This window comes from Dermacentor albipictus, chromosome 7, assembly GCF_038994185.2.
Source record: "Dermacentor albipictus isolate Rhodes 1998 colony chromosome 7, USDA_Dalb.pri_finalv2, whole genome shotgun sequence".
Lineage (NCBI taxonomy): Eukaryota > Metazoa > Arthropoda > Arachnida > Ixodida > Ixodidae > Dermacentor > Dermacentor albipictus.
The window spans coordinates 35,991,601-36,005,059 of NC_091827.1; the positions used below are offsets into that span (position 1 = coordinate 35,991,601).

A 13,459-nucleotide genomic window follows, 5' to 3' on the forward strand; every position below is an offset into this window, starting at 1 on the left:
ACCACTAAGCAATGTAGACCGCATTTCAATTACTACATCCGGTCTTTCTGATGGCCGCGTTCCAGCGGCGAAGGCAATTTCCGGGTGTAAAATAATCTACGGTATTGATACGCTCGCTGTTATCGTCGAGACATGGTGTTTTGTGTATTCGCATTCCCTCTACACGTTCCGGCTGAGGTTTGGTGCGCATGCTTTGTATGAACGCCTTTTCTTTCTTTAACTTTGGAGGCGGAGCTTCGAAACGCCTGCAGGCCACTTGATTGGCCGATTGCGACGTCACATGTTTCTTTAGCGTTGGGATCCGGCGAATGCGAGTTCTGTTTGAAAAAAAAGGCATCTTCTGTAATAGCAGGTGGGTCCCTAGAAAAGTGAAGATAGGTGCCCCCATGATGATGTACCTGTGGGCTGCGATTTAGCATCTGCCGTGCTCAAAACGTAAATTAAATTCTGGGGTTTCACGTGCCGGCACCCCGATATCTAATTATGAGGGACGCCGTGATGGGCGACACTAGGGAGTAATTTCGGTCACCTGGTGATCTTTAACGTGCACCTAAATCGGAACACACTAGCGTTTCCGTATTTCGTCACCGCCGCAATGCGGCCGCCACGGGGAGGCATCGAACCCAGGACCTAGAGTTTAGCAGCGCAACATGATAGCCATTTAATTACCTTGGCTATAGAAACGCCCTCATGAACCTGCATTATGTCGCCGATACATCGTAGGATTTGACAGCGTGAAATATTGCCTAGGTAAGTGATTACAGAAAACCCGCCGTGTTTGCTTAATCGCTTTGCCGTTACTCTGCTAAGCACGAGGTCCGCGGATCAAATCTCGTCCACAGCAGCCGCGTTACGATGGGAGCGAAATGCAAGAACGCCCCTGTAACGTCCCTTAGCTCCACGTTAAAGAACCCCAGGTGGTCATGATTAATCCGGCGTACCCCACTACGGCATTCCTCATAATCAGATCGTGATTGTAGCACGTAACACGCCAGAATCTAATATTTAAATAAACACTACATTGCTTTCCAAAAGAAGCAGAGTCTAAAAACATAAAAAGTCTCAAGGACTTTCCTGCGCAGACAAGGGCCGTGTGCGAAAAGACAGCATCTTCTCAGACGGAAAACGTGACGCAACGCAGCTACACATAGAGTTTCACATTAGTATACGTAGAGGGAAATCTGGCGCTGCGTTTGTTCAACCATCATGGGAATGATGGGAAGTACAGGTTTCGGGCTGACGTTCTATTGACTGGTGAACTAGTCTACAACTATTTTTTGGCAGTTTTCGTTTCGCACCAAGCGCAAATGCTATAACCTGCAGTGGGACAGTACAACGCATAGCTCTCTGCCTTTGTTATGTTGCTCGAAGTGGCGATAGCGCGCTGGGCCAGCGACTGGGACGATGCTTGTGTCGCGGTGTGGCGCCGAAGCCCTGGCGAGAAAGCGACGGCATCGTAAACGTCGAAAGAACATGTTTTGGCCGTTTGGGCCTTGGTTTGTTAAGTGTGTTAGGCTGGCGCTGTAGCGTTACATGCTTTATGAAACTTCACAATAGGAAAAAGAAGGCACTACTGATACAAGATATAGACAGTTGTACTTCTAATGGCTTGGCAATAAAATTTTATTGAGGGCTTTATTATACATTGCCCATTTACGTGCTCATTGAAATTCGTGTTTTGGGACTTTGAGAACACAAACTTACTTGTGGTAGGAAAGGTTGCTGATTCCTGGAGTTAATGACGACGCAGAAAAAAAGGAAGTACGTTACATTTTCATAAAAAGCTTCTCCGTTGTATTGAAATCCGAGTAACTCGTACGTGAAATGCGGCCAAGCTGCAGCCGTAAACCCACCCAAAACCTTGCAAGCTGCTTCCACTATTCGGCGCAATTCATTGGCCGTACCCAAGACTTTTCAAACGCTTCCTCATGTCCGAGCTTCAACCTCCCTTATACCAACCGCCACGTACACAACGTGCTCCTGTGTGCCTCGTGTATGCTCCTCTGCGCCGGCTCGCACTCTGTATACAATGCGACTGTGCGTCTTCGATACCGACACCGCTGCCACAAGCGACCACCGCGCAAAAAAAAAAATGGAGGCTTATCAAGGTTAAGCCCAGTGGATGCGAAGCATCCACTGGGCTTAACCTTAGCGTATCCTTAGCGTTTGGAGGCATCTTGACCGCATACACGCCCGGCGCAAAGACGCTGGCGTGGTTGCGGGCACACAGACTGACGCGACTGCGGGCGCGCGCCGCTTCATCCCTGGCGTGACGTCACATATCACGTGATGCAGCGATGGTGGCGCCGCCGCCGCGTCGCGCGCGACGGCGCGAACCGAAGCGTGGAGGCCTCCGCCGGGCGACGTCCGACGGCGCGATATGAGGCCCCATCTGCAGCCGGTTTGACGTCATCACGTGACGTCACATCATGTGATCTCACTTCAGGGTCAATGGTGGCCACCGCCGGGAGGCGACAGACGGCGCGATATGAGGCCCCATCTGCAGCCGCTGTGACGTCATCACGTGACGTCATGTCACGTGACCTACTTGATGGTCACTTGAAGGTCAATGGTGGCCACCGCCGGGAGGCGACCGACGGCGCGATATGAGGCCCCATCTGCAGCCTGTGTGACGTCATCACGTGACGTCATGTCACGTGACCCCACTTCAGGGTCAATGGTGGCCACCGCCGGGCGTCGCGCGAAGGCCCGAAACCTACGTTAATATGCTTCGCATAAAAAGAACCTGGTGGAACATCTCCACGCTGCTTGGCTGTAAACGGAGTCGTTGCAAAACAACCGCGTCCGTATACATTGATAACAGCTGGGGTTCTTTACGGTGGCGAATGAACGGTGCTATATATCTTTTGCAGCACTTACAAGGTCGACACCGTGATCGCCATTTCCTCGGCTGTTCAAGCGAGGAGCGAGTCCGAGTGCTACGCCGTGCCTCCGACGGCTCTTTACTCTCCGAACCCGAAGTTCATTGGCCTGGTAAGTCGCGGACTCGAACATTCTGCGACGCGTTTAGCAGATCCAACGATGGACTCACGGCACACACGCACAATGGCCTCCGAGATTGGGTGGCGCGCGCAGTGGCACGTCCGAGTCTCGGAGGCCATTATCGTCCCACCGACGCGTCAGGCCTAGCGTTCCACAGCGCTCGGTACGATCTCTGGCGCCGCGCTTTAGCGGTCAGACCGCACCAAATAAAACGCCAGCTCTGGGTCTAACTGCTTGAAAATTCTTGTTTTAAAAGCTTCTTTGAAGGCGCTGCTTTTGATGCGGGCGGACGATTAGTCACGTGGCATTTTCCGTTTATCGCGTGCTTTCTCCCTCAGCAAGCCTAAAAGCAAACGAGCAATAAGCACCTAACTGTAAACATGTCGGCTATAAATTTCTTTCAATTTCGCACAAATTTGTCATTGACAGCACGGCATTCAATTGTCATTTGGTGGGCAGCAAAATTCACCTATCACCAAACTAAATTCATTGCGGCAAATTTTTCCAATTACACACTCTGAGCCGGGAATATCAGGGAGCCTGATAATATGGAATGTTCCTTCATACTCAATGGCAACCCCTCTACGGGGAGAATTTCTTTAAGAAGTTAGCTTGGCCCAACGCCAACGCGGCCTATTCAAATACATGTAAAACACAAAAATGTTTTCCTGTGATAACCCCTGGACTGATTTTAATGAAATTAGTTGCGTTTGAGAAAGTTAAATTCTAGTGACAATTGAAAGCGTAATTTTGTTTTAAGGCCGGAATTTTGTTGAAAAGATTTTCAAAATTTTGCTAGTTTCAAAAAGAATAGAAGCACGAAGTTTACAAATTATTAGCTCTGCATCAAGAACAGATATTGTGGTTCTGTAAAGGTCATCCATTAGATCATTCAAAGCGGACAAATTCTATATGTCAGTTTATATCTTACGTGAATTTGTTACGTTGTGCATAAGGGTTCTGAAAAAGCTGTATTTCCAAATGACATTTTTTTTTAGATTCATGTGTAACCTATCAATTTAGTCCGCTTTAGATGTCTTATTATGTGTAATTCACAAAATTCTGATATTTTTCATTGCTGCGTTACAGAGTTGTAAACTTGATAGTTTCGTTTTCTGACATTTTATTTATTTTTACCAATTTTTATAAGAAATTGACAACCTCGAAACCTCGAAATGAAAACTTTGAAACCAACAGTCACTAGATTTTTAGTTCTTTTAAATCCAACAAACATCGCCAAATTTGGTGCAGTGGTTGCCGAGAAAAGAAAATACTCTTTTTACATGTATTTAGATAGGAGAACCCGAGCTAAAGCTTCCTTTTCAGAAGGGCACTATATATCCAGGTGGAACTATCTCAGGGTACCATATGTCTCTGTGTAATCAATTCTCAGTGACTATAGCTATTTGAGGTTTTTGCGGAAGAACAATACTTTCTAGTTAATATTTAGACGCCGTATGAACGATAAAATGGTAGCAGATGACACCTCTTCATGCCGAGAATGCGTAGCAATAGCCAGCAACTAAGGATGTAATAAATAAGTTTTATAATTTGCCGTGATAAACTCAAGGCCAACAGAGTGCGTGTTATCTTACTACTAGTGCAATCTGCTAGGTATGTGCTAACTTATACGCGGGCGCGGGATATCCCGGATGTTCCCGTATATGCCCCATACTTTCGCCGCGCGCGTATAGTTTGCATTCTTTTAAAAACAAGGTCTCCTTTGCTGACTTCACACGGTTTTGGCGTATCTGGGATCACGCTATCTTGTAAACACTTACGGAAAAAAACAGCGTCGACGAGTGCCAAATATAAAGAAAAGTTTGATGTAATCGCATGGTAAATACGATACTAATAGGATACGAAATTAACTAATAACGAATATGAAAACGAGACAGACTGGAGAAATATAATCAACATTTACTCATCGAATCATTTGAACCAACGTGTACGTCGACCTTGTCTTCTTTAGCGTCGACACGTGGTCGACCCTTTCTTTGTACTTGTTCACTCATAGTACTTTTTTACTGCAAAAATATGTGATGTCCCACCTGTGGTTTGTTACCTTCGAACCTCCTTTTGCAGAGATCGATCGATCGATCGATCGATCAATTGATTGGTTGATTGATTGATTTGATTGATTTATTTAATTGATTGATTGATTGATTGATTGATTGATTGATTGATTGATTGATTGATTGATTGATTGATTGATTGATTGATTGATTGATTGATTGATTGATTGATTGTACATGCGCCTTTCCGTTATTTTCGCTCGCGTAGATGAACCAGTCCGAGCTGGTGGCGCCCTGGTACCCGTACGAGAACCAAATGGCGGTGGTGGGCCTCTCACTCGAGCTCGGAACGCTGCTATACTACCTGCGTAACGACGCCCAGGCCGAGCAGGACATCCCGTACGCTCCATGCGTCGACGCAAGCATGACCAGCCTCGACGTGGTAAGTTGATCACCCCGCCGGTGCGAACAGAGCACAAACAGGGCGAATACTAGCCGGAAGAAACACGAAGCACCCAGCATGTGGTGCGTAAGAAACTGCCGGGCGGTTGTAATCTAGATCGCTCTATCAAGGGCTATACTGCTGATTCCAGCCTAGCTGGAACCAACTCGCGCAAGACGGGGGTGTTTGAGGATTACTGGGAGAAGGCAGGAGAGAGAGAGGCCCCTAATTGTGCGGCAGTGGACATAAACATAGGCCGAGCATGTTGATAAAGGGCAACCTGAGCAGCAGCGCTCGGGGCGACATCTTGCGAAGGCGTATCCAGCATTAAAACACCCTGAGCTTTTGTTGAAACGCCCGACTATATGCTCCGAACATGTGCTGGCCTGGACGGGTGGACCGGGACATAATCCGTCTAGAACTTTTTGTCTCTTTTTTAATTTAGAAAGGAAAATTTCTAGCGCGTTAGGCTTCACTTAATCATCTGTCACCACCGGTCTTGCTGATCTTGGATATGGCCCCCGGATATTCAACCTGCCACGTCCGCACATTACAGATCCACTATACCAAATTTTCTGACACTCCGTAGAGACCTGGGAACGTCTCCTAGCGCGCTACGAATTGACAAAAGAAATGGGAATGTTGCGCAAGATTTCATACTGCATGGTCGGTTGTCCTCCCCTCTCCCTTTGCGCTATTTTTTGAATTTTTGTATCCTGCACGTTTATTTTTTTTATTTATTTATTTATTTATTTATTTATTTATTTATTTATTTATACTGTTTACACTCCTGTCATTCCCTTCTCCACTTAGGCTAACGAGCCATCCTGTCAATAAATGATACATTCATTAATTTCTTTTATTCTCGTATTTTACATCTCAGTACCACGATATGATTATGAGGCACGACGTAGCGGGAGACTCCGGGTTAATTTTGACCACCTGGGGTTCGTTAACGTGCACCCAGTGCATGGTAGACGGTCGTTTTTCAAGCGAAGCTTGTACACGCTAGCCTGCGCCGGCCATGTGGTGATCAAAAAAACAGCTGCCTTCACAGTTGCGCAGCGGCAGAAATTGCTACATATGTAAAAAAACAAGCAATAGACCCATTGAACGGAGAATCCTCCTGCGCCACCGCGCTACTGACGTCATTTTCTCCGCCAATAGGAGTCGCGTGTCTAGGTAGCGCGAGAGGAGCGAGTGTTTCTCGCGTCAGAACACTATCGGAGATGCGACGGGTCGGCCGCGCGTCTTGCGTTCGGCCGAAGAACAGGCTGCGTTTGATGAACGCCGCCGGGAACTGTTCCGAGAAAGGGCTCGTCCTCGACGTGCTGACGTCGCCGTGAGTGCGCGCGAATGCAACGCGTCACGACAACGATGAACCGGGGGGATCCCGGGCTTCGCTTGCACCCCTCTTCACAGTAGAGGAAAAGGGAGGCCAGTGTGTTTTTTTGCATTTCGCCCCACTCGAAATGCGGCCGCCGTGGATGGGATTTGAACCCGCACCCTAGGGCGTAGCAGCGCGACTCCAAAGCTACCGCGCCACCACGACGGGCCTATTCATTCATTCATTCATTCATTCATTCATTCATTCATTCATTCATTCGTGCATTCATTCATTCAATGTATATGCAGGCTATTTCAGCGAACATTGAAAAAAAAAATTATCTGTGGCAGATAGCGTAATTGTAGTCCATGAGCTGATCTACTCGAAGAGGCGGACATTACTTGCCCAAAAATTGAAATGCATAATCGACTAATTAAAAATATACCTAATTAAGTTTTAGCTAATTATGGCACATATCGCAATCTACAAATTTTAGCGGGAGAGACTGCAAGGCATATCCACTTGAAAAGGATTGTGTGGACTACATGATTTACGAGACGTACGCCGTCAAACTTGCGGTAAACATGCACTGTCGTTCCACTTACTTTCTGAACAAAACGTCGTTTCCTGCACTGAAGCACACAAGTGAAACACGTGGTATATGTATCGCAGCCCAACTGTTGCATCAGAGTGTGTGAACTGCGTCCAGGTAACCTTAACGACCTGTTGAATGATCATCTCCAAACCACCGCCGACGACAGATGACTGAGATGAGTAAAAGTGACAGATTTAGTTTTGCATATAGCTAAGCGAGACCCTGTGCGTGCAACGTTCGCCCTGAACTGAAAAACGACTCATACAGCAGTAAGCATTACCTACGTACAAGACCCAAAAGTCGAAAACTAGCGTGGGTCCACAAGCCGTCTTGCGTCGCCCTTGCGGCATTGCTTAGCTTAAAGCAACAGAGTTAATTCGTAGTACCAGCACAGTGATTACGTTCATTACACGTTATTGTTCGTCCCCTTTTTACTCTAACATGCATTCTGTTCGTATTCACTTGTAATAAAAACTTTTATTCCTTATTTTTTCTTGCTTTCAAGCACCTTCCGATTTTCCCCGCTGTGGCATCCCGAGCGCTCCACCCAACGCTGTCTGCGTTTGACCCAATTCTCAAACTCTGCTGCTTCTCTAAGCCCAAGAGCAGCTGTACCCAACGCGGCGTAGGGGCCCAGAGTCATGCGTCCCCAATTTTAAATCTCTCTACATGGTTGTACAAGGAAACGTGGCAATTATACCTTTCTCAGAGGCAAAAGCTACGTCACCGGATATACAAGTTTACTGTATGACAGTTGTAATTAGCTGTGGCACGAATTCAACGTGGCAGCGAATCACGAAACACCTTTTCTTCCAGCTTTGCGCGCACGGTCAATCCACGCCGATCAGTCGCGATGGCAACCCCGTTGCTGTCGCCGGATATGCGTCGACGGCATCCAAGAAGAAAGTCTTCTTGGCGGAGATACTCTCGACTTTCAGCAACAAGGTAGGTCCAGCTGGAGACGTCTAGCACATATTATAGAATTCATCGCCACCGGGAGATGATTTCGTGTAACGAAGAAACCTTGTGACATGCCCGACACGAACAGTTGAAGGAAAATGTATGAACGAACGAACGAAACTTCATTTCTTGTCCTGCTTGCAAACGGGTATATAACAGACGGCAAGCGAAAGCTACAACCACCGCGTTTGTGAAACTCCGCAGCTTGAGCGCTCGTGTAGCCCCGCACATTGGGGTCGCGCTGTTGAAGGCGAGACACCGCAGTGGCAAGAATAGGTGAGGCATTGCGTCGTTCAGGAAGTGTAGATATCATGACTCAGAATACAACAATACGTTGACAGAGGCGGCGAAGAGAAGCCGACGAAGCCCGGCTGGCGCCTCAACTGTTGCCGTTAACTATACCGTTCGGACCTTTGGCCGGGGTGTTTGGGAATGCGGCCATTCAGCGTGGTTCTGGTACGATTTAGTAACGGCTATAACAACATTACTCGAAGTACATAGCTGGCAGCTTTCACGGAAGGATAACAACTTGCAGTAAACGTATTAACCAAACACGCTTGGTGAGTTCACTCGATGACCATACGCGAGCACTCGATGACCTTGCGCTAACACTCGCTGACCTTGCGCAAGCGCTCGATGTCACTACGTTCGCGGGGAGCGCGCATACGTTTCCCCAAAGGGAACGTTCCGTGCTGCCGCTCCCTCTGCTATTTTCGCTGCTCCGCGCCTCCGAAACTCGTCAGATGGCCTGGCTTCCAACACTGGGCGCGCGAGAGCTCGCAGTGCTCATCGAGGCTCCGTGCAGCCATCTCGCCTTAATAGCTGCTGAACGTCGGGTGTCGCGTTCGCGAACCGCAGCAGATCACGCGACCTCCGACACACTGCGCTCGCTTCGCACATGCGCCGTCGCAACAGGGACAGCAGCACCGACTCGAAAGAAAAAATTCAACACAGAAGCCACAGATTGGTACTTTACGGAATCTATACGTATGCAGCTTGAAGTGGCTACAGCGGGGTGGGTTTACTTAGGACCAAGATAATCGGAAATCTTGGGTATACAGGTATCTTAAAAGCGGATTGCTTGCTTTGGCTAAACCGTGCGCGTTTCCTTTGGACGCGGTATTTTGGGTCACCAAAGCCGCTACTGCGCGGCGGTATACCGCACCACCATGCGGTATACCGCTGTGTTGGGCTTGCACTATCTTCAGGATCCACGACCCACGAATACAGGTAGACGCGAAAAAATCATCAGTGTTTAGTTCCCAAGGAAAGCTAAACACATTTGAAAAAATTCGCCTTCCATGATTCTTCCTCCACCTTGCTGGCTTCCGCAGAACTGGTTTGCAAAACGAGCACATTATAGCCTTCCTAGCGAGGTGCTGTGTGTCTGCGCTAGTCTGAGAGAAACGGACATTTAAAAAGTCAAGCTAACATTATAACATTCTCCCGGGGACGTACAGCTGATTAACGCTGACAGTTTCGCGTCGGTCCCATCTCGGGCCATCGAGGTGCGCGACCACCTCACAACACTGGACGCACTCCTCGCCCGGTCAGCGTTATGAGACGCCTGGTATCATGGCCAGGGCGCTGTTCCTTCTTCATGCAGCAGAATTCGCCTTGCGTGCAGCGTCGCGGCCAGCATGCATGCAGCGCCCGCATAAATTTTAGAACATCCTCCGAGCCGTTCAAGCACAACGCTAGGCCTTGGTATCGCTGTCAAGTTGCCAACACTTTTTGCCCATATACGCCCCACCACAAGGTCTGCCACAAAGAGTTCCTTTCAATTAGGATGACTCGATGTCCTCCTCGCCCGCCGCTCCGTACAGAGTGGAGGCAACCGCGGCGTCTACAACGGCGTTGGGTACGCGAATGGAGGACGCCGTAGTAGACGCCTTTAGCGGACGCCGTAGAGGGACGCGTTTTCGGCGCTCGTGTGTATCCGCGGTTGTCTTCGCCTTGTACGGAGCAGCAGGCGAGGAGGACATCGATGCCCTCTACTGTCAAGGGCGGCGGAGAGACACCGCGCGCTGTCCGGAGGAATGGGGGAGGATTTGGTGGTAGGTTTACCGGTCGCCGACCGATGAATAACGATGCGTTGTTCCACCGATTTCTTATTGCAACTCATTCATTCAGAGTTTATGCGAACGTTAATGCTCACGGCCGGGAGGAGCGTAGGCAGAGCGGGCCCTCCTGTAACGTATTGTAAGGAACATATCCCGCTTCACGTGCTGCACTGCAACTGAAGAACTTGGGTGCTGTGCACTAAACCTTGCTATCCCTTTCAGTGTGAAAGCAAGATCTGCGACTTTGTGTGCTGTTTGCGCCCGCTGTGCATACCGTAATTATGAGCCAGCGCCCGAGGTAGCAAGCCAAGCGATCAGTCAGCTAATATCTCCCGCACGCCATTAAAGTTTGTGTATCTCTCTTCGAGCGAAACTGCCACTTGTTTCTTTTCATTTTAATCTACATTGGCCAAAATTTTCTGGCGTGACCACCTTCCTGGATTGATTTTTTTTTTCACCCAGTATCAACGAATGGCCACCGGTGCAGGCTTCCGCAACCGTATGGCGTGGCTGTTGTACAACGTTCACCTCGGGGACCACACCAGGGATTGCACCGGACCGTTCGACGCCCTCGCGAAGGTCTGTCAGCAAATTAAGGACCGTTCGTCTTGCTAGGACACCGTGACCTCAATGGAAATTCTAGTTAGCATCAATCGTGGATGCGACCGCGACGTCACCTCATACGCTACACATTTGTGACGACGGCCACAGATACTTCTATATGTCTCCTAGCGGGAAAAGCCGGCGTCTCGGCGAAAGCTGTTTTACTATAACTGTCATTAATGTGTGTATGTTGTCACATTGTTGTTGTTATTTTTCAATTTTAGCAAATTTCACTCTTTGAATTTCTCGCTCGTGCGCCGTCTGGCGATATCTGTGTGCCCAATAAACATATTTGTGCACACAACCTGGTCACACTTCGATAACACGGATGTTTGGATATTTGAGATTAACTTGTTTGCGGTGCGCCAGAGTTCCTTATTGGAGAGCAAAAAAACTAATTGATGAAGCTTTCTAATGAGGTAACTCAGTACTCTGTTGCACAATATAATGCTGCAGTACATTATACTGGGTGTTTCTAAATAGCCATTCTGAAATAAAAGGATGGTTCCTTTGGCGACATGCTGTCAGTGGTGGCGACCATGAGGTGACGGATGATAGGTGATAATTAGTCGCTAATTAACAACAATTCAATTACCTTGCAAACTTTTGATGTCAATAGGCTCATGATCCAAAATTTCATATGGTTTTTACGGAGAGCTTGCTACAATGTCCCATTTACGATGACCCCGCGGAAACGAAAAGTGTAAAACTTTAGTGATCTTTTGGTAAGTGACTAATCACCACGTACCAGCCGTCACTCCATGGTCGGCGCCGCCAATGCTGCGTATCCGAAGAAACCGTCAAATTCTTTCAAAACGGCCATTTTTAAAGTCTTCGTGCAAACACTCAGTATAATGCACCGAAACGCTTGGGAGCATTTCAAGCAGCTACAGCTTGTCATTCGGATGTGTAGTACAATGCATCAATGTGGGCGCTGCTCTAACCCGAGTGACGCCGGGTGGGATATGGATTATTCATTCAACTTGTCCACGCCTTTCTTGCGACCGCACCTCGTGGCTTTTGCAACGATCCTGGCATGGGGAGTTCTACAAGAGTTTTTTGTGTGGCAGTGACGAAGTACGGCGATGTTCTTTTGGAAATAAATGATTGATTGATTCATTGATTCATTGATTGATTGATTGATTGATTGATTGATTGATTGATACGGTACGAAATGTATTGGTACTGGTATACCGGTACCGGTATGTACCGTACCGGTATACCAGTGCCAATACATTTCGTACCGTATCAATCAATCAATCAATACTGGTATACCGGTAAATGTACCGGTATACCGGTACCAAATGTTGCGCAACGCCCGAACGAACCATCCACCTCCCGGGAAAACGCTCACTCGAGGACCTAAGTTTCCAGAGAGCTTTACGAGGACCGCCACATCCGTGACCCGCTTCACCCTGGCCACGTACGTATACGATCGGAACCGGAGGCAATCGCGGACGCTACGCGCCGCACCGAGAATTCCGTGTTCGGACAGAACTGCATTTGAGCGTTTACGCGTCCGCGTCCCGCACGTGGTGGTCCTCGAATCAGCCGCCGCTCGGTCTCGGTGGTCCGCTCAGCGGTAGTCCGCTCGTTCTCGGTGGCCCGCTCAGCGGTAGTCCACTCGATCTCGGTGGCCCGCTCAGCGGTAGTCCGCTCGGTCTCGGTGGCCCGCTCAGCGGTAGTCCGCTCGGTCTCGGTGGCCCGCTCAGGTAGTCCGCTCGGTCTCGGTGGCCCGCTCAGCGGTAGTCCGCTCGGTTTCGGTGGCCCGCTCAGCGGTAGTCCGCTCGGTCTCGGTGGCCCGCTCAGGTAGTCCGCTCGGTCTCGGTGGCCCGCTCAGCGGTAGTCCGCTCGGTCTCGGTGGCCCGCTCAGCGGTAGTCCGCTCGGTCTCGGTGGCCCGCTCAGGTAGTCCGCTCGGTCTCGGTGGCCCGCTCAGCGGTAGTCCGCTCGGTTTCGGTGGCCCGCTCAGCGGTAGTCCGCTCGGTCTCGGTGGCCCGCTCAGCGGTAGTCCGCTCGGTCTCGGTGGCCCGCTCAGCGGTAGTCCGCTCGGTCTCGGTGGCCCGCTCAGCGGTAGTCCGCTCGGTCTCGGTGGCCCGCTCAGCGGTAGTCCGCTTGGCATGCCGCCGCTGTTCTTCGGCGGCCGTGTCGCTTTTTTCTAGCCGCCCCACGACCGCGCGTACCTCGGTCGGCTCGTCGTCGCTTCGACCTCCTTGCCTCGCCACTTCGGTACGCATTGCATACCTCGGTGATTCCCCGATGAACTTTCTAATAAATGAGCATGCACAGAAAATCTGAAGCGTGTAGGTCAATTACGGAATTATCAGCAAATTAATTTCATAAGTGTTCCAGCACTAACGCGTATTTTACGAACAACGAAGGAAGTTTGCCCAACGTGGTGAAAGAACTCAAAGTGCCAGAAATGCGACATTTCAAGGAAGTTGGGGGAAGTT

General features: G+C 49.3%; 2 protein-coding genes across 2 annotated transcripts in view; one reads left to right on the forward strand and one right to left on the reverse strand.

The window, feature by feature from the left end:
- LOC135905713 (uncharacterized) overlaps positions 1-11,323 on the forward strand; it is a 22,545-nt gene extending 11,222 nt beyond the window's left edge. Inside the window, exons 8-11 of the mRNA XM_070521900.1 lie at positions 2,874-2,994; positions 5,287-5,460; positions 8,199-8,327; positions 10,868-11,323. Of these exons, the coding sequence (XP_070378001.1) occupies positions 2,874-2,994; positions 5,287-5,460; positions 8,199-8,327; positions 10,868-11,020 (577 nt within the window). The 3' untranslated portion in view covers positions 11,021-11,323. The remainder of the gene's footprint in view (positions 1-2,873; positions 2,995-5,286; positions 5,461-8,198; positions 8,328-10,867) is intronic.
- A 1,587-nt stretch (positions 11,324-12,910) lies between these two features.
- On the reverse strand, positions 12,911-13,243 carry LOC139047815 (uncharacterized). Its single transcript, XM_070521949.1, has one exon. The coding sequence runs from the start codon at positions 13,241-13,243 to the stop codon at positions 12,911-12,913; it is 333 nt and encodes a 110-aa protein (XP_070378050.1).
- Between the last annotated feature and the right edge of the window lie 216 nt (positions 13,244-13,459).

Excerpts from the sequence above, each read along its gene's own strand:
- LOC139047815 (XM_070521949.1), bottom strand. The coding sequence starts at position 13,243 with ATGCGTACCGAAGTGGCGAGGCAAGGAGGTCGAAGCGACGACGAGCCG.